A 19,674-nucleotide genomic window follows, 5' to 3' on the forward strand; every position below is an offset into this window, starting at 1 on the left:
TTCCAAGTAGGTTAGTGAAGTAGTGCTTGGTTTTGGAGGAGCAGGGAGTAAGATAAGTTTATATTATCACAATTCCATTAAATTTTTTCATTAGTTTTCAACGTGGGATTAAATTCCCGCTTTGCTTCTTTAGATCTAGGAAAGGTGTTTGAAGACTTTACAATTGGAGAGGAAGAATTGAATTTTTTCACGTCATGGACTTACCCGCTACCAGCCTGCCTATACCTGAATTAACCGAGCGGACTTACACGCTACCCGTCCGCCTATACCCGAATTAACGGAGCTTTTTGATGGGCTTGGGTGGGCAACAAACAAGACAAATTTTAAAAATGCCCGCCCGATAAACTCGCTTACCCGAATAGCTATCGGATGATTCAAATGCCCATGACCCATGGACACCCATACCTGCTCAATTTCCACCCATACTCCAATCACAACCCCTGACATTTTTGTTTCTTTCTGCCTCATACTAGATGGATTGTTTAAAAAAAAAAAAAAAGACCTTCCTCTTATCCAGACAGAAAGAGGGAAGGTTGTTTCAATAAAAGAAATCCCCTTCCTAGGAGAGAGGAAAAGTTTTAAGAGAGAAAGAGAGAGATAGTGGTGAGAGGAGGTGGGTGCCACGTGGTAATCATTAGTTACAATGTTAGTCATGGCGAATAAGAGGCAGAAAACAAACCAGTTGATCTTTAGACTCAAACAAAAATCATCCGTGTGTTAAATTTGAAGGTGTATAGTTGATTTTTGGACTCAACTATACACCAGTTAATAGTCACAACAACTATACACCCAAGTAGAAAATGTGAATGACATAAAAAAGTTATTCCAACTAACATCCATATCCAAATCAAAAAAAGTTAATAGTCACAACATTAACCTTCTCCTCTGGCTCTAAATGATATCATCTATGTGATATCATAAAACAAAACAAAAACCAACTCTTAGAACAAGATCATAATCCAAAATCTGATATCTCCACAGTTCACTAAAAAAATAAAACAATCCATTTAGGTCCCATTCCGATAATGCCCGTTTCCAAAAGTTTAATCTTCATTATTATAAGCCTTGGTCTTGCCGGTGCTAGGCTTTCCCTGTTCAAACAACAAAACCTGTTACACTTAAAACTGGAAATCAAGAACTAGCCAGCAATATTATAGAATATCTATCTAGAAGAGATACTTTTCGAACAAGAAAACACATCGATTAACATTTGAGACAAACATGTCGAACTTTCAGAAATCAAACTAGTTTTCAGTTCAGAAATCTTGCTCAGATTAAGATAACAATCTTCCCGCAGAATGAAGGATATAGTACTATGTTTGTGTAATATCATATACAGAATTGAAGTGAACGTTGGAAGCGAAAAAGTCACAATGTATATCCCTTGTCACCATTAATATTAGCAATATATAGACTATTCTACTTGAACAGTAAAGGTTTACTAACCTGAGTCCTAACAACTATGAGATGACTTAAATTAAATACCAAACCGTGTTCAAATACTTATACTATTAAAGAAGATTAGCATATGAACAAAAGCAATACTAAAATACAAAAGAAGGAAGAGGAAGGCGAGTCTCCTGATACAAAGACATCCCAGTTCTATCCAAAATCATGTAAACATAATAGACAGAGTGTCATACCAGGGTACTGTACAAAAGTACAATATCAACCTAAATGCATAACAAACTTCAAAATCTAACCTTCCTAGACAAAGTTCATGTTTATAACTCCCGAAGACGTCTTAACGTAACAAAACTAACATTTAATGAAATAAAACTAAACAAATGAACATTACAGTAATACAAATTTTTTAGGTTATCGGAGAAGAAGCTTATTAGTGAAATCATTTTTTTTGTTCTGAAAGATTGTTAAATCACTTATTTTCAGTTGGCTATTGGTAGAGTCGAGTAACCCAAGATGCACCTACCTAACTTCACTTGACCTAGTTATGGAGTTAAATCAACATGATATGGTAGAAGGTTCATGCCGTGTTGTTCGGTTCCCATTCCCATCCACGTCATGTAATATTTCAAACTCCAGACTCTACCAAGGTACTGATCATGGAGAAAATATCGTATCACATGATACAATATCAAGAACCTCCGAAAGGGTACGGAAAGATAGTACTACAAGATATGACGAGTTTCGGTATTCCTAATCATCTAATAAGATTTTGAGACAACCAATCCAGAATGACAATCACAAAGAGATGAGGCAGAAACTTTAATGGTGACTGCCCGTCGTTATATTTGTAAGTGATTAAACAAAAAATTAATGTACTAAGGTTATCAATAGAGATGAAACTTTTACCTTTTAAACCACAGTCTCGATTGGCTTATCTTCAACATCGTTCACAGTATTAATCGCCTCTCGGTCAGCCTCTTCTTCGGTAGGTGGTTGTACCTGTTCATCCTCTGGCAGAGGCTCCTCCATGTAATCATTCTCAAAAGCATCTGCAGGAACCTCATAAATCCTCACTTGTGGCTTTGATGGATCCTTAACAAGAACATACTTCCCTTCATTCAATTTCATACAGAAATCAACAATATGCTTAACAATTCCCCACATATTCGAAGTGTTCAAATTGATCTGAGTTGCAAATTCCTTAGGTTTATACCCAACAACAGATAAAATAACATGGTTGTAATGATCTTTTGGATGAACCCTAGAAACATACCCTAATTTCATCACATCAGCACTAGCCAAAAGTGCTTGGGCAGTCCATTTCGCCAATTTATTCGCATTGTTTTTAAGTTCAGTAGCCAAAACTGCTCCTCTTTGAGTTTCCAATTTCTTTCTCCAATCAACACCAGAATATTTAGGATCAAATTCATTAAGGGCATTCAAAGTTAAGAAAGATCTTTGACCCTTCGCTTCCAAAACACTCTGAACTTCACATCTAGCAACAAGATCCATCCCATCACCAAGTTTCCATCTTCGGTAACGATAAGCTACCGAAGCAACTTCTTCTCCTTCATTAGCAAAAGGGTTTGATTCTTCAAAAGTAACCTTATTACCATCCCTAACCAAAACTTGCTGAGAGAAATTCTGATTAACATAAGCAGCTTCAACACTCAATGAATAAGCAGAATTAATATCTTCTTTCGCTTCGGGCAATGGTTCCTGTGATGTCTCATTCACAGAGAGAAGATCAAGCTGTGATCCATCTCTTTTATCAAAAAACAACTTATTCCCAACTCTTTGAACAACAATATCCCATGAATAAACAGATCTAGATGCACACATTATAGTAGATAAAATTGAATCAGTAGCAAAAACAGTAGCTTTATCTTCATTAGCAAGACGACGAATAACTGGATCATCAGTAGTAGTAACTTTGAAAAAGTTTCGATTTTTAAATCTTTCAAGACGTTTTTCATTATTAGGGGTTATACGATCATAAGAACGATCATAAGTTTCAAGATTACCACAAATCAATAAATCTTCAGGATCAGGAACTGAATATGTAAGTTTTGAGAAATTTGTGAAAGGAATTTGTTCTAACATTGTCCATTCAGGTTGAATATCAACTGATGATTTGAGAACAGCAGCTTCACGACGAGGTCCACCGGATCTGTTCATATGGTAAAGACGATCACGACGAGCTCTTTCTTTATCTTGTTCGCGTTTTTTAGCTTCAACTTCTTCATCACGACGTTGAGGAAGTTGTTTTTGTTGTTGAAATCTCCATTTCGGACCGAATTTAGGTCGTGGTGGTGGCTTACCATCAACAAGACGGAAAGTTGAATCATTATCGAAGGCAACTGCAAAAGAAGAATCATCTAGGGCAAAATCAAACACAGCATCAGAAGGATTTCTTGAATTTCTTGATTGATTGTTGTAGTTTCTAGTCCAATCTGCAATTCGACCTAGTTTCTCTGATCGATTGAATGGAGCGAATGGAACGTTTGTTGGATGATTTGATAGAAGTGGTGCCGGTGTTTCTGGAGGTCCCCATCCGTCGGAGTTGAATGGGACGGCTCCGACTTCGAATCCGACCATATTCGTCGGAAAATTGAAGAAAGAGATTATGTGAGTGAGAAGTGGGGAGAGTTTCAGATTGGGTTTGAGAGGTTTACAGGTCAAAGTGAAAGGAAGCAATAGAAAAGGAGTGAAACCCTAGACGGTACTAAATATGCGTGTCGTGTCGCGCTTAAGTGGGCCGTGTCTGAAGATCTTGATATCTATAAGGGCACGACCGCAACTACTCCGTTGCTAAGGAAGTGTTATAGGCACATATAGTTCTTACAAAGCCCAATGCCATAGTATATGGTTAAATTGGGCATTCTAAAAAGTCCACTCATCCAAAATTTTTAGTGGAAAATTTTTGGATGTCCCAAGTCACCAACACTACTACTTCTTCTCTTCACGTTAGCAAAGGACGTCAAAGGACTGTCATATAGTTGGCGACCCTTAAAAGAACTTCTTCGTCCTGCTCTCACCCGACCACCACCACCACCACCCATTTCTCTTTCTCTGCTCAATCCCGTCTCTCTCTCTCTCTCTCCATCATTTTCTCTTTGCTTTGATGAAGGGGGCTCCCTCTTCCAGAGAGAGGGAGAGAAAAAGAGAGTGAGTGAATGAGTGAGCGAGCGAAGGTCGCGACATTGGCAGTGAGCCGACTACGCTTTTCTGACATGAAGAAAAGTATGGGCAATGGGGCATCTAAGATTTTCCCACCCGAAATCTTGAATGTCTTGGAGACCTGTTAAGATGCTCCAAAGTCGCGCCCGTCAAGTTCACCCAGGCTACTAGTACACATCGGATTTTGGAAAGATAAAGTTAACTGTCGACGACAGGTCTCTGTCTGGGGTTGGCTGCCCTATTTATCTCTTTTGCTCTCAATCATTGTGTTTCTCTTTCTCCCTCTCCTACATTCTACATCTCTTTCTATCTCTCTCTCTCTCACTTGAAATCTCAAAAAAATTCTGAAGACTATAGTAATATCAACACTTGTAACAACCTCTGTGTGGCACTTAAGAAATGTAAACACAAACATCATACCCTTATAAGTGATAGCACTTAGTGAGTGATAAATAAGTGACAGCATTTATAAGTGCTAAAATCTAACACTTCCTAAGTATGTGATATGAAAACTGAGAGATATTAATAAGGGGGTCTCCCACCAAAGATGTGGGTAACCTAGTCCATCTGTGTTTTAATGCTACCATGGCCATCAATTTCTCTATTCTTAGAACAAAATAGAAAAAGAATCACTCAAAAAAACATTCTAACATTTAGTTCTCTTCCAACACCCATTAACATATCTTCCCATAAACACCAACTCACTTGATCCATGTTACAACTTCCTTCCAATAACAAGGAGAAAGAAAGAGATTGAGAAACATAGAGACTTTGTCGATCCCCCGCTCCCCATTTCGACTCCGCCATCGATAGAGAGGAATCCTTCTGTCGGCGCTGTATTTAACAAACACTTGGTCCTGAGACTAGTAAACCAAATACTTTCATGTCCCATCATTAACATATTCATAAACAAGTTTCTTTAGTCTTCTTGTCAACCTTGCAACTCCTAGATCAAGTTCATGTGTTTCTCCAACCTGCTAACAAAAACCCATTTTAGAATTTATTTATATAGTATGCTTTTGTTTGATAACTTCATTATAACGAGTATCATTAATTCGATAAATGTCAAAATTAAAATAATTCTTACAAAAAAAAAAAAATTATGCGAAAAATGTAAATAATTACTAACTTGCGAGTGTATGGTGTGAAAAGCGGTATCATCGGCAATAGAATAATTAGCAGTGATTATTTCAGCTCCTTCTTCATGAAGAACACGAATAATCTCATAAAATATGAATTGATGATCAAACCTACTTATAAATATCACTTGTAAATCAGAACCCACATTGTTAATCTCAATTTGAGGTGATATAAATTCTGGGTTTGCTAGTTTATCATTATTTTCTCTCATATTCATTGTGTTTTTCAAACATTCCTTTTTTTCCTTCAATTTCTCCACATTTTTTTGCAACTTTTTTATGTAATTTCCAGCATCACCAATTTGATCAGGCAATGATTTAATCACCTGCATAAAATATTAAACAACAATTAAAAGAAAATTATTAATGAATACACATATATAGTTAAACAACATATTTATTTAGCTAGGCCCATTTAATTTTTTAATACTGTAATAGTTTCTTCTTTTTCTCTTCTTTCTCCCAAAACCTTGGATCTAGCAAGTGCATGTGTATTTTAATGAAAATTTGCAGAGTTATTCTCAACCCAAACACACACACACACACATATATAGAGAGAGAGAGATCACCTTAGATGAGTTGTGGTTGGGAAGAAGAGAATTAAGGTCTGAGTAAAGGATCTTCATTTTATTTCTCCTATTTCTCTCAATAATCTTTCTTTGTGTTTTCAGTGAACACTCTTGAGTACTAGTCTCCATCTCCTCTCTCTCTCTCTCTCTCTCTCTCTCACACACACACACACATCTATATAATATTAGAGCTACACAAAAAGGTAATTAACACAAAAGCACTATATATCTAGCTGGGAGATGCTAGAGTGCCCAGTTTTTAGCCCATTAAAATGCCCAGCTGATGTGGAATCACTAAAAGACAAGGTTTTTTCAAAGTTTGACTACGGTGGGGACCGCTTTTATTTCCAAATGAGGAAATTTGGGCATTTTAATGGGCAAAATTGTTGGGCACTCTATCATTTCCCTATCTAGCTAGGGTTCTTAAGATTAACTAACAGGATAAGGTGATGAAATAGTCGTTATTATTATCAAATCTTCTTTTAGGGTCTGTTTGATACGTGTGAAAATAGGTTGGGAAAATCGATTTTCTTATGAAAATCGATTCTTAACTGTTTGTTTGGACCAAATGAGTAAGAAAGTAGATTTCTTATGGTAAAAAAAGGTTGGAAAAAGAGCTAATAAGTTTTCTTATAAAATAGGTGGGAAAGTGGTTTTCTTACCCACTCTAAAAAAAAACACGCTCTCTCTCCTCTCCTCACCCCCGTAGTTTTCTCCCTAACTCGTTCGTTCTTTCATCTTCTTACTCTCTCTCTCATTTCTCAACCTGAAACAACAGGTGGGAAGTTATGAATGAAACTCTCAAATTCTTCACCTGAAAAAAGACCAACAACATCACTTTGAGTTAGATTTATGAAACTCTTATGAAATCCTAAATTTATGAAACTCTTGTAAAACCCTAGATTTATGAAACTCACTTTTGATTACAGACCTAGACTGTTTAATCTCTTATAAGGGTTAATATACATCCTATCTTATGTCTTCAACCATAATCAAGTATGAGAACCCTAATAGCAAGCAAAATTCAGACCTGGATCCTAATAGCAAGCAAAATTCTCTCCATGATTGAACTTAAAAGTGAAGATTATACATGGAAGAAGTAAAACTCTTCACAACTTAACCCAAATGGCAACTTATTTCTCTTTAACTGCTTCCGATTCTTGATGTCATCAAGGTCCGTTCTTCACGCACATGAACCCTAAATTGGAATACATAAAGGTTGAGTTCGTTTTGGGATGTTGGGATTAAAATTGAGAAACTATAACAGCACCCTCTTTTTCAGCAAATAGCACTGTTTTTTTCATGTATAAAGGGGGTGCCATAAAAATTGCTGTGTGTGCTTTTAGAATTTTCCCCAAATTTTCTTACTCCATACCAAACACCTAAAAATGGATTTCTGACAAGAAAGAATTCATTTTCCTTCCCACATGAAAATGATGCTTTTCTTACCCAAACATTTTCACACGTATCAAACGGACTCTTAGAGTTTCCTTTTTTAGTTGGAGTGGGGAAGTGGAACCCTTTATTGTCCTTTGATCACATATGCTTATAATCTTCACTGTCTTCCAAATGTATTAAAGATGGATGATATTAACATCTAATCAACTTAGTTAAGTCTGATGTGTCTCAATTATTTGAGGGATCATTACAAGCCATGATGAGTACCTAATTCATAACTTATGGAGGGGAAACTTCCACGTTTTAGTGTTCCAAACTTTACCAACCTACTTACTTACCTTACATGTAATGAATTCAATAATAATCCCTAGGATCATTGTTTAATTGTAATTAGGGTAACTTATATTGGTTGATTGTAATATATAACATAATGCTAGACAAACCATCTCCCTCATCTAGTGATATTGTCTGCTTTTACAGGTCGCTCTTCTGAGTGCTACTGCTTTTAGATACATCCCTAAGAAAGGACGTTTCTTCGCTTATAAGGGGCACCATATTTCTGTCTCCAGCCAATGTCCATTAACTACTTACAAATACACCGACTACATATTAGTAGAGAGTATCGTGACAATTAATACTATATTAATATACGATTACGTCGACCAACCTTCTTGACTATTTGAGATATTTTCACTTACGTTTTTAGAACTCGAGGCTTAAAAGTATGTGCGTATTTAGAAAAGGGTTTGTTAATTTGATCAATTACAATGAGCAACACATTTCAGCCTCCACTGATGTGGGATTGCGTGATTACAACACACTTATACTTTATGTGCCGTTAATACGAAACTAACGTGGTTAAGTATTCAAACTTGGTCATCCAAATTAAGTGATAATGTTAATAGTATCTTCAAAAGTGAAAACAAAGAATAAGCTTGTTCAAGTTACTTTTTTTTTTTATGAGATATGTTCAAGTTACATAGGAGCAAGAAAACAATATAGTTGGATTTGATTGATTTGGTAGATACTTGTGTTATGAATCCCTCACCACTAGATCGAATGAAGTCCCTCGCTCTATCTCTCTCTCTTCCCATAATATCGGTCGAACGGCGCATCTGTTTTACGTGGCAGGTTACAAGACTTGATTAAAAGGAATTTGTCTATACATAGAATTTTTCATTGTTATATAAGCTGCGTAAAGGTGATTGATATAGAGGCAAGAAAAGGTGACATGAAATGGTAACTTTGAAAATGACTTGTGACCCTAGTTTTGGACGCCATGGATTTCTTTGGTCCATGAAGGATTAAAGTCATTGGGTCGTGTTCTACCTTTTCCACTGTCCTGCTGTCAAGTCATTTGGAAGGGATGTGATGAACAAATTCTATCTGCAGCCTTAGGGTCCCATTGATATTAGTTTTTTTTTTGTTGAACTTGTTGGTTTAAAAGCTATGTCTTTCAATATCTTATGAGTTGGTTTAGCATGTTTCTTAAAAAAAATATATATATGGGTACTGTCTATAGAATAAGCACTTATAAGTCCATAAAGAGAATTTTTTTTGATAAATACCAAATATTCGTACACAATATATCCTTTATGTTTTATACACGAAAAAAGTACATATTGCTACGTTCATATATAATAAAACACATTGCCCGGTTGCCCCTAAAGTGGGCAGTCTGTGCTTTCCTTTTATTGTGAAATAATTCTGATATTTGGTCGAAAAAAGTGAGTCAAACAAACAAACCAAGTATCTTAGAGAGAAAATATTGACTGGACCCATCTTGGCCACCATGTTTGATGTCGACGGGCCCACTTTTTCAAGTGTGAGTAACATTTTGTTAGGAAAAGTAATTTGAGCTCAAAGTAAGGTGTGACAATTATTTCACATTTTTTAAAGAACAATTATTTCACATTTGTTCTTCATAAAAGACTAGAGAATCTGCAGTAAGGGTCATGATAAGGGGTGGCAGACTGAATCCACTAAGTAAAAGTGATGATTAAGCCATGCTTTTTCAAGGAATAACAATTATAGGGTAAGCCTTGTATTGTTATAAGGGTTATTTCCCTAATGGCCCCCAACTTTGTGACCAGCTTCCCGCCTGGCCCCCTACTTTACGAGAAATACCTATATGGCCCCCTTCCGTTATAACACCGTTACTCTCTCTCCTCTATCTCATTTTCTCTCTCAGCCACATCATCTCACCTCGCCCCGTCATCATGTTCTTCGGCAGGGTCGCCGGCCGACGACCTTCAAATAAATAAAAAATTTCTCTCTCCTCTCTTTCTCTCTAGAATTTTTTTTTTTTTTAATTTCCTCACCCCTCTCTCTCTCTAAAACTCCGGCGAAGGGGTTTCCCTTCGCCGGAGCTAGGTCTGTTCAACGAGAGAGAGAGAGGTGAGGAAATTAAAAAAAAAAAAAAAATTCTAGAGAGAGAGAGAAATTTTTTTTTTTATTTGAAGGTCGCCGGCCGGCGACCCTGTCGGAGAATATGATGACGGGGCGAGGTGAGATGATGTGGCAGAGAGAGAAAATGAGATAGAGGAGAGAGAGTAACGGTGTTATAACGGAAGGGGGTCATATGGGTATTTCTCGTAAAGTAGGGGGCCAGGCGGGAAGCTGGTCACAAAGTTGGGGGCCATTAGGGAAATAACCCTTGTTATAATCACTTACCATATATAAAGAATGTTACCTATTTCCACTCCAAATCTCTTGATTATTTTCAATTTTTCAAGGAATGTCTCTTTTTCTTCAACAAAAAAAAAAAGGAATGTCTCTTTTTCTTGAGAAGTCCTAAAGGTTTAGTCTATATTGTCCACTATTTCATAATTGGAGTGATTTATGGGAGAGCAAGAGATTGATGGGAGAAACATAAAATTGAGGATTGTTCAAAACTAACATGAGTGATTCAAGACAAGAACCCTTGTTTTCACTTTCCAGACGGTGGGTTCGAGAAACGGCGTCATACCCTTTAAAGTATACTGACATTTATAAGAAAAAAAGTTTACCTAGTTTTATGGTATAGATTCTTTGACGAAATTATTAATATCAAAATTAGGCAACTCAATTTGTTCAAAGTATACATATATCACCAGTTATAACAAATTTTCATGTGCATGAAACGGCTTGTACAAGAACTTGAATAAACACACAAAAACTCTATTCTTCATTCAACAAATCGCCATTAAATAAAAACCGTCATTTACTGAGCGATAGAGAAATCAAAAACAAGTTTCATCCAAATGAAAATTTCAATAACTTGGTTAAGAACAATATATAACCAAGATAGGTTCTAAACTACTGAACGAGAATCAAGTAAATTTGGGTTTAATTGAAGGTAAACCTTCATGATGGGCATGAATGAACTTATGAATCCAGTGAAGTAATCCTTTCTTATGATCATCCAAACAAGTAGTTTGTACTAAGTTGAGAGTTCCATCATGAGCAAGTGAAGATTTGAACTGCTCTAACACCTGTAGAATTTGCGAAAACTCGGGTCTCTTTTCAGGATGATTAGCCCAACAGTGCTCGATCAAAACTCGCAAGGCGAGTGGACAGTCGGCCGGAATAACTGGTCTCAACTTCTGCATATTCAAGAATGCTCATGTTAGAAATATGACAAGCTTAATATTTTTCATCAAAAACTACAAGTGCAAGAGTATTTACTTAATAGTAATAGATTGTGTTCACAAATGGGTCTTTGGTCGAGTGGTTTGCATCACCCCTTAAGTCCCTGAGGGTTTGTGTTCGAGTCTTACATGGGCTTAAAGACTATAAAGTATGTAACATCAATCTAAAAAACCTAAAACTAAGGACGTATACATTTTCTTGTCGTAGTTATGAGAGCCTTGCTTTTTTCAGTTACGTATTTGCCAATTTTGGATCAACAATTGGTAAATCACCCACAATTGACAAAAACATAAAGTGGTATTTAATGGACCTAACACGATTTTGTTGAAATAAGGCAAAAGATGTACATACAAAATCTCACACTATCTATCTGCTAAGTACCTAAAGAGCATCGAAGTGTAAGTATTCTATCGAGAAAAAAAGAAAGAAATATTTTGAAGCAGTATCTATGTTGATAGAGCCCATTACTAAGTGTTTCTAAATGATTGAATGACCCATACGTGTTTCTCAATACAATCCGAAAAGAGAGGGTTCAACTCGTTACTAATATGGAAAGACATTAGTATTTCGGCTTTGAACTCAAGAATTCCAATCACAGAGTGATCATCAAAATATCCAACCACTCAAAATTTTCATATATGCAAGACCCATAAAAAAGTTACTAGAATTACACAGTAATATAGATTGCTACCGACATTTTCTATCATCATATTATCTATTACCTAAATTGATTCCAGAGTCGAAAATGAGACTATAGGCTGATAGACTAAAGTCGTATAAGCAATAAAAGATTCTAATCTGAGAAGAAGAAAACTTTACGCGTTAAAATTTTAAAATTAAGTAATGTACCTTGTTCACTACAGCGAAAGCTGCCTGGATAGGTGTCTTGTCTCTGAAGGGGACTACTCCAGATACCATTTCCGATAAGACAAGTCCGAAGCTATAAACATCAACTTTTCTTCCATGGGATTTACGTTTAATCATCTCAGGTGCCATCCAGCGGTAAGTTCCTGGGTCATCTGCCAAAGCATCACAATATGCCTCCTTACAAGCTATCCCGAAATCAACAATCTTCACGTGTCCTTCGTGATCAAAGATGAGATTTTCTGGTTTAAGATCTCGATGAACAACACCTTGAGAGTGTATATATTCCATTCCTCGAGCAATATCTGTAGCAATTTTGACTACTTTGTCTAAAGGAAGACCCCTACTTTCAAGTTTGTGCATGAATGACCTCAAAGAACCCCCGTCAAGAAATTCAGTAATGACACAAAAGACGGGTGGGTTTCTACTTGCAGCTACCAACTACATCAACATATCAAGACACTAATTAGACGAGTGACAAGATAAATACGTTTGCTTATTCTTTATATGTCAATATAAGTACAATAGGTTAAAATCATATATACATATAAACAAATCTAAACTTGGATGGAATGACAGAGGTAGGTGAAAGCTTACCTTGATTATGTTTTGATGGTGGAGTTGAGACAAAAGACGAACTTCCCTGTTGTACTGCTTCTCTAGACGAGAAGCCATTTTTCCATTTTCGTCATCATCAGGTTGCCTAATAATTTTTAAAGCAACAGGTATATCCTTATATTCAGCTCGATAAAGTCGACTATTTCCCCCACTAGCAAACCAATTTCCGATCCGCAATTTGGAGGTATCAACCGTCAATTCATCTTCCATTTCTACAGCCATTATCCTTCCTACTCCATGGTCAAAATACTTTGTCCAAGCTGAATCCTTTCGATTCATCGATTTCCCAGGACTTCTCATGGAAGAAAATTTGTTATCTGATCTCACAGACGAGGATAATTTAGAGTAATGAGACTCATTCGAGTTCTCGTGCAAATTTTCATCACGTAAAGGAGTTGAGAACCTCTTTCGATCAGACTGAGCTTCCTTAAAGGCCTCCGAAAGGGAAGTTTCAAGGACAGGAGACTTACACCTATGCCTGCTGGTGCTAGGATTTCGAAGAATTTGACTATTATGAGAAATTGATGTAGGAAAATCTATAGTTGTTTTAGGCCTAGATTTCAATCCAGAATCCGAATTAGTTTGTCTAGTAGAAGAAAAAGGTTGTAACCTTGACGAATCCAATCGATGACAAATTGTATGAGAATACTTCACCCTTCTAATCCAAGAGTTTGCATCTTCATCCATTTTTTTTCACAGTATTGAAATTCAAACCCTAGAAAACTTGAATATACAATGAACTTTTTCTTATTGTCCAACTTAGATCTAAACTAATATCTTCAGATAATTCTAGTATCATAATAGAATTTTTCCATATCGAAAATTTCTTCAAATCCATCTCCAATAAATCCTCTCAAACTCAAATTTCATAATGGACTAAAACAAAAATTATTCTATACCCAATTTTATAGCATCAAGATTTCAACTTTTTCATGAATACCCAATTTAGACTCAACCTCTAAATCCTAATTGTACCTAAATAACAAAAAACCCTAAAATTCAACCACCCATGTAATGAAAAACCTGCAAAAAAAAAAAGTTAACCTAATTTAATAAACCGAAACCCAAGAAACTAAACAGCTCAAATCATTGAATCATCAAACAATAATTTCGAAACCCATTAAACATAAACAAAAAAAACATACCCAAAAAAAAATCATAAACAGAGATAATTTAGGATCTAAATAAAAAAATGGATTAAACAGAATAGAAAACTTACCTCAACCATAGATTTTGTGAAGTTCTTTTGATATCCTCTTATCAGTCTCTCTCTCTATCTAAACAAAATAATCTCCTTCTATCTCTCTCTATATATAATAGATATCTAAGAAGGATTTCTGATAACTATTAGGGTATCAAAAAGATTCAAAAAACAAGGGTCGTTTGTTTACAGTGAAAGTCATTATATAAGAATCATTATTATTATTATTATTATTATTATTATTATTATTATTATTATTATTTATTATTATTAAAATCCATATCTATAATTAAGATACGGGGTATAATGGTCGTGGCCCTTTGAATATTCTAGGGCGTATTTATGTGGGACCCGTTAAGTGAAAAGTCAGAAAGGACGGTCGTAAGAAAGATTTTTGGACTTTTCTTGTCTCAAGATCCCTTCGTACTATTCCGTACTTTTCCACATGACTGACTTTTTGGATTAGCAGCCTATGTTCTCTTGGACTCTTAGGCAGTCTTTACTAAAGTAAGACCCAAGAAAGGTCAAAAACCCAACCCAGGTTCTATAGGTGTTATAGACCCCGCCCCCGCCCCCACCCCCCCCCAACCATAAGTTTGCCCGTTTCTTATTGTTAGTGGGTTTCAGACTGAACAGTTCAAAGTCATCTAACAGAGCGATTTGAAGCTACTCTCTCTGGCTGCCCAGCTCGAGGAGTCTTGCGAGAGAGGGCGAGCTTATAGCAAATTTTCAGGGCGCATCCTAAACATAATTTGTTGGTAAATTATACAGGTTCGGTATTTTGATAAAGGAAGTTTTAAAGGCACTCGTTTTAAGTGTTGGTGGCCCCTTCTTCAGTCACAAATTTCCCCTCAATTTGTCTCAAGGGAAAGCACCTCTATAATAATTAGAGGAAGCACCTTTAAAGCTCCCCGTGCCCTAATTCTTTTCTCAAGTTTAGTTATATTTATATTCACTAGGATATATCCCGTGCCCTAGGGCGCGGACACTTGTATCAATCAAATGTTACGAAATTTATTGTTATATTTTATTGAGAAAGAGAGATTTTTATTAGTTATCATTTTTTTTGTATTATTTTTTTGTTTATTTTCTCTTAAATTAGTTATTATTTTATTGAGAGAGATATTTCAATTTCTTTTTTTAACCCTTGAAATTTATTTTGTTTCTTTATTTCTTAAATTAGTTATTTTATTTCTAAGAAGGAAAAATTATTGTTTTTTAAATAGGTAACTTTATTTTTACGGAGGACTATATTTTAAATTTTGAGAAGGACTTCTAGACAATATCCTTTATGAAAAAAGGATGTTTGTCCCAGTCATCGTTTTCCCTTCTATTTTATTATATAGATTTATTTATATTTTAAGAATCTAAATTTAGGCGCTTGTAAACTGCTTTTTTTTTTTTTATGAATGGAAGCTTGTAAACTACTTTAACCGGCTATTATAATTAAAAAAAAAAAGTTAAAATAACATTCATACGATCCTATTCAAGATTGGAAAATAGGATATGACATTACTTTCGCCGAATGCTCTAGCTTTTTTTTCCTATTAAATTATACATAAATCATGAGATCTTGAGCAAAGTTTTGTAATTATCATTATCTACTCAGCTACTTCCCTACGGAGATCTTTAAAGTAAAATTTTAGAGCATCTCCAATGCAACACACAAACTCTAAATCTTAGAGTGTCACATCAAATTTTTTAGAGTTTTTCTTTAAAATCAATCTCCAATGCAAAACTCAACATGAATCTCTAAAGTGATGTGTCGAGATTTATTTTAGAGATCCTTAAGAGGACACTCTAAATTTAGATTCTTAAGGATCTGTAAGTGTTGAATAAACAAATCAATTAGTTTTAAACTAGAATATAGGTTTTTAGAGTTTCTCTTGAGTGTTGCATTGAAGAAGGTTTTGCAACACAATATCTTTAAATGACCAAATAGAAAAGAGAACATTTAGAGATTTAGTTTTCACACTTGACACATAAGATTTTTAAAATTTTTAACTTTTTGTTGAGTCTTGCATTGGAGATGCTCTTAGATCAACAAACGCTAGGATCTTTTGCACATTAAACTTTGAGTACTGAATAATCGAAATATCTTAGATATTCTGGCAAAAAAATCTCACATCGTATGAAAAATACTACAAGTAAAGGAACAGAATATCTTGTAACATCTGTGGAGATTTTATAGTAGAGAGCACATATGGTCTTGCTCTAGAGGTGGTGCATTCATACTTAATAGGATGGAAATCCATTGTTCAATGATTTGTGTCATTTATTGTTTCTATGTGTTAAGAGTATACCTGTGCCTATTTCATAAAAAAAAGTGTATACCTGTGCTTTTAGGATAATTTAATTGTAACTGTGAACATATTTGATCTTGGGAGATTTTATAGGGCCCCCTCATTTTTGTTAAAAGGCCTTCCCTCAGTGATAATTTAGCAAGTAAAATGGTTCATGGGGAGGCCTTTTAACAAAATTGGGGAGGCCTTATAAAACTTCCCTTTGATCTTTACGACCTATATAAGCCATTTGATTTATAATATTTGTTGTGCCCATGCAATTTTGTTTTTTCAAACGAAAAATGAAGGGAAGTTGTAAAAGAACTCTCCATTTTTGTTATATACACTCAAAACAAAGACATAATTTGTTCGAAACAAAGTAAATGCGAGTATAGGTATGTAACTCTCATGAAGTTTTCAGATGAGAGAAATAAGAATTCATCCATGTAAACATTGTGATTTATTCACTTATTAATGGAATTTGTTCCCTCGGCTTCAAAAAAAAAAAAAGTAAATGCGAGTACGAGTACGTATAGCAGAAGTGGTGAGTGCATTTAACATCTGTCAAAATTAAATGTTACTCCCTGACATGGGCCTCAGTAAAATACTAAGGGCTAAAAGTGGGAAGTTTTGTACTAGCTAGGCCCAAACACACTTTTTGACCGACTTGACATGGGAAAATTATAATCACCCCCAGGTTAGTTAAGCCCAAGTTTTGGCCATAGCGGGCATCTAGCCAATCCAGGAGATACGGGAAATGTCAAAGGCACCTCCTATACCTCCCTCAAGGCAAATCTGATAGAGAGAGTGCTTTTAACACTTAGTAGTAGTAGTAGTAGTAGTCCGTGTTGAACAAATCCAGTTGTAAACTAGACTCTTAAAATTTTGAATTTGGGAGTCCTAACCATCTCTTAAGTTTGCTCTTAAAGAAAAGATTAAAGATATTTGTAAGAATGAAGTTCAAAAAGAGGGACCAAAAGACTAGAAAAAGGCGAGCTAAACATTTCGAAAAAAACGATGTTACGAAAATGAAAGAGACGAGATTGTAAAGATGCAAATTTCCAAAACTTTGTAATGGACGCGTCTATAATTCCTTATTTGAGATGCTTACCCTGAAAATCATAATGGCATGTCCAAGAAATAGATGGATGAGGTTAACATTTGTATCTTTACCATTTTGATCTTAAAGTTTGCTCTTTAAGAAAAGATTAAACAAATCTTTAAGAATGGGGTTGAAGAAGACAACCAAAAGACTAGATAAAGGTGGGATGAACATTCAAATCTTTAAGAAAAAAACAATGCTAGGGAAATAAAAGATTGTAAATATTCAAATTTCCAAAAGTTTGTAATGGACATATCTCTTGGGCTATAAACATGTCCAAAAAATAGATGGAAGAGATCAATGGAGCATCACCACACAACTTTTTTTTGATTGAGAACACCACACAACTTCTTTTTTTTGGTTGAAGACATCACCACACAACTTGGATGTCTCCATAACTCATTAAATACATGTTGGACCTACTCAACTAGTCCATCTTTCAAAATGTGTAGTTGGGTCTGCTCCTAAATGCTCTCTTTCTCTTTTTATTTGAATTTTTGAGAACTTTAAAGTTCACAACTAAAAATACTTTTTAATTTGATCGTATTTTATTTAGAATATCTCAGAAAAATGTAAGGTAAAAATAGACCATGATTTCAAAGAATCCTGAAAAGTCTGAAAGGAATAAAAATTTTGCTCAATTAGATTTGACGAAGGGGACATCTTTGTTTTGAGTCTCAAAATTGATTTTTTTTTTTCCTTTTGTCCCAGAATCTTCATCTCCTCATGTGTTTCTCTTATTACATCTTCCCTTCTCTCTCTCTCCTTCAGGTTGCGCTCTCTCTTGTTGTCTCTCTTGTTAGAATATATATATATATATATATATATATATATTATAGTTAGGGGTTGTTTAGTAATTTGCCCTTCAAGGGCCTTTTAGTCTTTTATGTTACTATATATTTGTTCCTTGTAAAACCTAGTTTCACTAATGAAAACCCTTGCCTCCATTAGAGTGTTTCTTTCATCTTCTTCCCTTTGAATATTCTTATTGTCTTCAACATGGTATTAGAGCCTTTAAGATTTGAAGATCTAGGTTGGTAATATCAACTTCAAAGTGGTCTTGGTAGGTTAGTGGTGATTATTGGAGATTTTGGTTTTAGAAAGAGGGGGCGATTTTGGATTTTGGCTTTAGAAAGGAACGAAGTTGGTGGTTTGGAATTAAATTGGCACTTTTCGTTTGGAGGTTTGGAATTAAATTGGCACATTTGAATTGACCATTTTGAATGGTGTTGTAGTGGTTTGGAATTAATTGTTGGGTGGTTTGGTTTAGAGATTTGGAATTAATTGGCAGTATTGAAGGTACTCTTGTTTGGTTTGGAATTAATTTCAGTTTTGAAGGTATTGTGGTTTGGAATTAATTTGTTGGGCGTTTTATTTGGGGGATTTGGAAATTATTGGCGGGTTTGAAGGGTGATTTCTCTTCGTTTTTGCTATTCTCGTTGCGGATCTGGTATTGCTATTTCACACTTCTTCTTCTTATTTGTATTTCTTTAGCTAATTTGTTTGGTGGTGTTATTTGCTTGGTTATATTTGGTATTGAATTAAATTGAAAAATGGAGGGTGGAAAAGATGATTCATTGCAAGCTATTAGTGTAAGGTTGAATGGTAAAAATTACTCATATTGGAGTTTTTTGATGAAAATTTTTTTGAAAGGAAAATATTTGTGGGATAACATTGATGGTACTGTTGCTCAACCAATTGATAGATCGAAAGAAAATTTTGCTGAGTTATCTAGGGTTTGGGAAGCAAACAATTCGAAAATCATTACTTGGATTAATAACTCAGTAGATAACACTATTGGATATCAGTTGGCGAAATTTCAAACTTGTCGTGAGATGTGGTTTTACTTAGCCGATATGTTCCAACAGTCGAATTTTGCAACACAGTATAAGTTAGAAGCTGATATTAGAAATATGGAACAAAGAGATAAGAGTATTCAAGAATTTCACGCTGCAATGACTGATCTTTGGGATCAGTTAGCTGTTACAGAATCTGAAGAGTTGCAGGCTTGTCCTCCTTATATTGCTCGTAGGGAGGAAGGTCGTTTGGTTCAGTTTTTGATGGCTTTGCGTAGTGATTTTGAATCAATTCGTAGTACAATTTTGCATAGTAAACCACTTCCCTCTATTGCTAAAGTTGTTAATGAGCTTATTGCTGAAGAGACACGTCTCAAGTACGAAGCAAGGAAAGACATTATTCAAACACCTACTGAAACAGTGTTAGCTGTTCATTCGAAGCCAAATCAGAATCATCAGAACAAACCTCATACAAAAGTTGCTATGGA

At 35.2% G+C, this 19,674-nt stretch overlaps 2 protein-coding genes and 1 pseudogene across 3 annotated transcripts; all 3 read right to left on the bottom strand.

The window, feature by feature from the left end:
* Positions 1–820: 820 nt before the first annotated feature.
* Positions 821–4,203, bottom strand: LOC147560135 (eukaryotic translation initiation factor 3 subunit D pseudogene; annotated as a pseudogene). Its single transcript, XR_015234758.1, has 2 exons — positions 2,314–4,203; positions 821–1,091 (listed from the first exon to the last, which is right to left on the bottom strand). The product of XR_015234758.1 is annotated as a eukaryotic translation initiation factor 3 subunit D pseudogene (transcript).
* Positions 4,204–5,216: 1,013 nt separating this feature from the next.
* Positions 5,217–6,486, bottom strand: LOC147560136 (transcription factor bHLH162-like). The gene is made up of 3 exons (XM_086657973.1): positions 6,296–6,486; positions 5,717–6,052; positions 5,217–5,561 (listed from the first exon to the last, which is right to left on the bottom strand). Exons 1-3 carry the CDS (start codon positions 6,422–6,424, stop codon positions 5,469–5,471), a joined length of 558 nt encoding a protein of 185 aa, XP_086514099.1. The 5' UTR covers positions 6,425–6,486; the 3' UTR covers positions 5,217–5,468.
* A 4,350-nt stretch (positions 6,487–10,836) lies between these two features.
* On the bottom strand, positions 10,837–14,235 carry LOC147560137 (serine/threonine/tyrosine-protein kinase HT1-like). Its single transcript, XM_086662203.1, has 4 exons — positions 14,025–14,235; positions 12,785–13,828; positions 12,173–12,628; positions 10,837–11,277 (listed from the first exon to the last, which is right to left on the bottom strand). Exons 2-4 carry the CDS (start codon positions 13,490–13,492, stop codon positions 11,005–11,007), a joined length of 1,437 nt encoding a protein of 478 aa, XP_086518329.1. The 5' UTR covers positions 13,493–13,828; positions 14,025–14,235; the 3' UTR covers positions 10,837–11,004.
* Between the last annotated feature and the right edge of the window lie 5,439 nt (positions 14,236–19,674).

Source organism: Eschscholzia californica, unplaced genomic scaffold, assembly GCF_041429995.1.
Source record: "Eschscholzia californica isolate CP2 unplaced genomic scaffold, dmEscCali1.0.p SCAF_2, whole genome shotgun sequence".
Lineage (NCBI taxonomy): Eukaryota > Viridiplantae > Streptophyta > Magnoliopsida > Ranunculales > Papaveraceae > Eschscholzia > Eschscholzia californica.

Coding starts and splice junctions, on each gene's coding strand:
- LOC147560136 (XM_086657973.1), bottom strand. CDS start 6,424: ATGGAGACTAGTACTCAAGAGTGTTCACTGAAAACACAAAGAAAGATT. Junction 6,053..6,295: donor CCAACCACAACTCATCTAAG/GTGATCTCTCTC, acceptor TATTTTATGCAG/GTGATTAAATCATTGCCTGA. Junction 5,562..5,716: donor TTCACACCATACACTCGCAA/GTTAGTAATTAT, acceptor TTTTGTTAGCAG/GTTGGAGAAACACATGAACT.
- LOC147560137 (XM_086662203.1), bottom strand. CDS start 13,492: ATGGATGAAGATGCAAACTCTTGGATTAGAAGGGTGAAGTATTCTCAT. Junction 12,629..12,784: donor ACCATCAAAACATAATCAAG/GTAAGCTTTCAC, acceptor ATGTTGATGTAG/TTGGTAGCTGCAAGTAGAAA. Junction 11,278..12,172: donor CTTTCGCTGTAGTGAACAAG/GTACATTACTTA, acceptor TTGAATATGCAG/AAGTTGAGACCAGTTATTCC.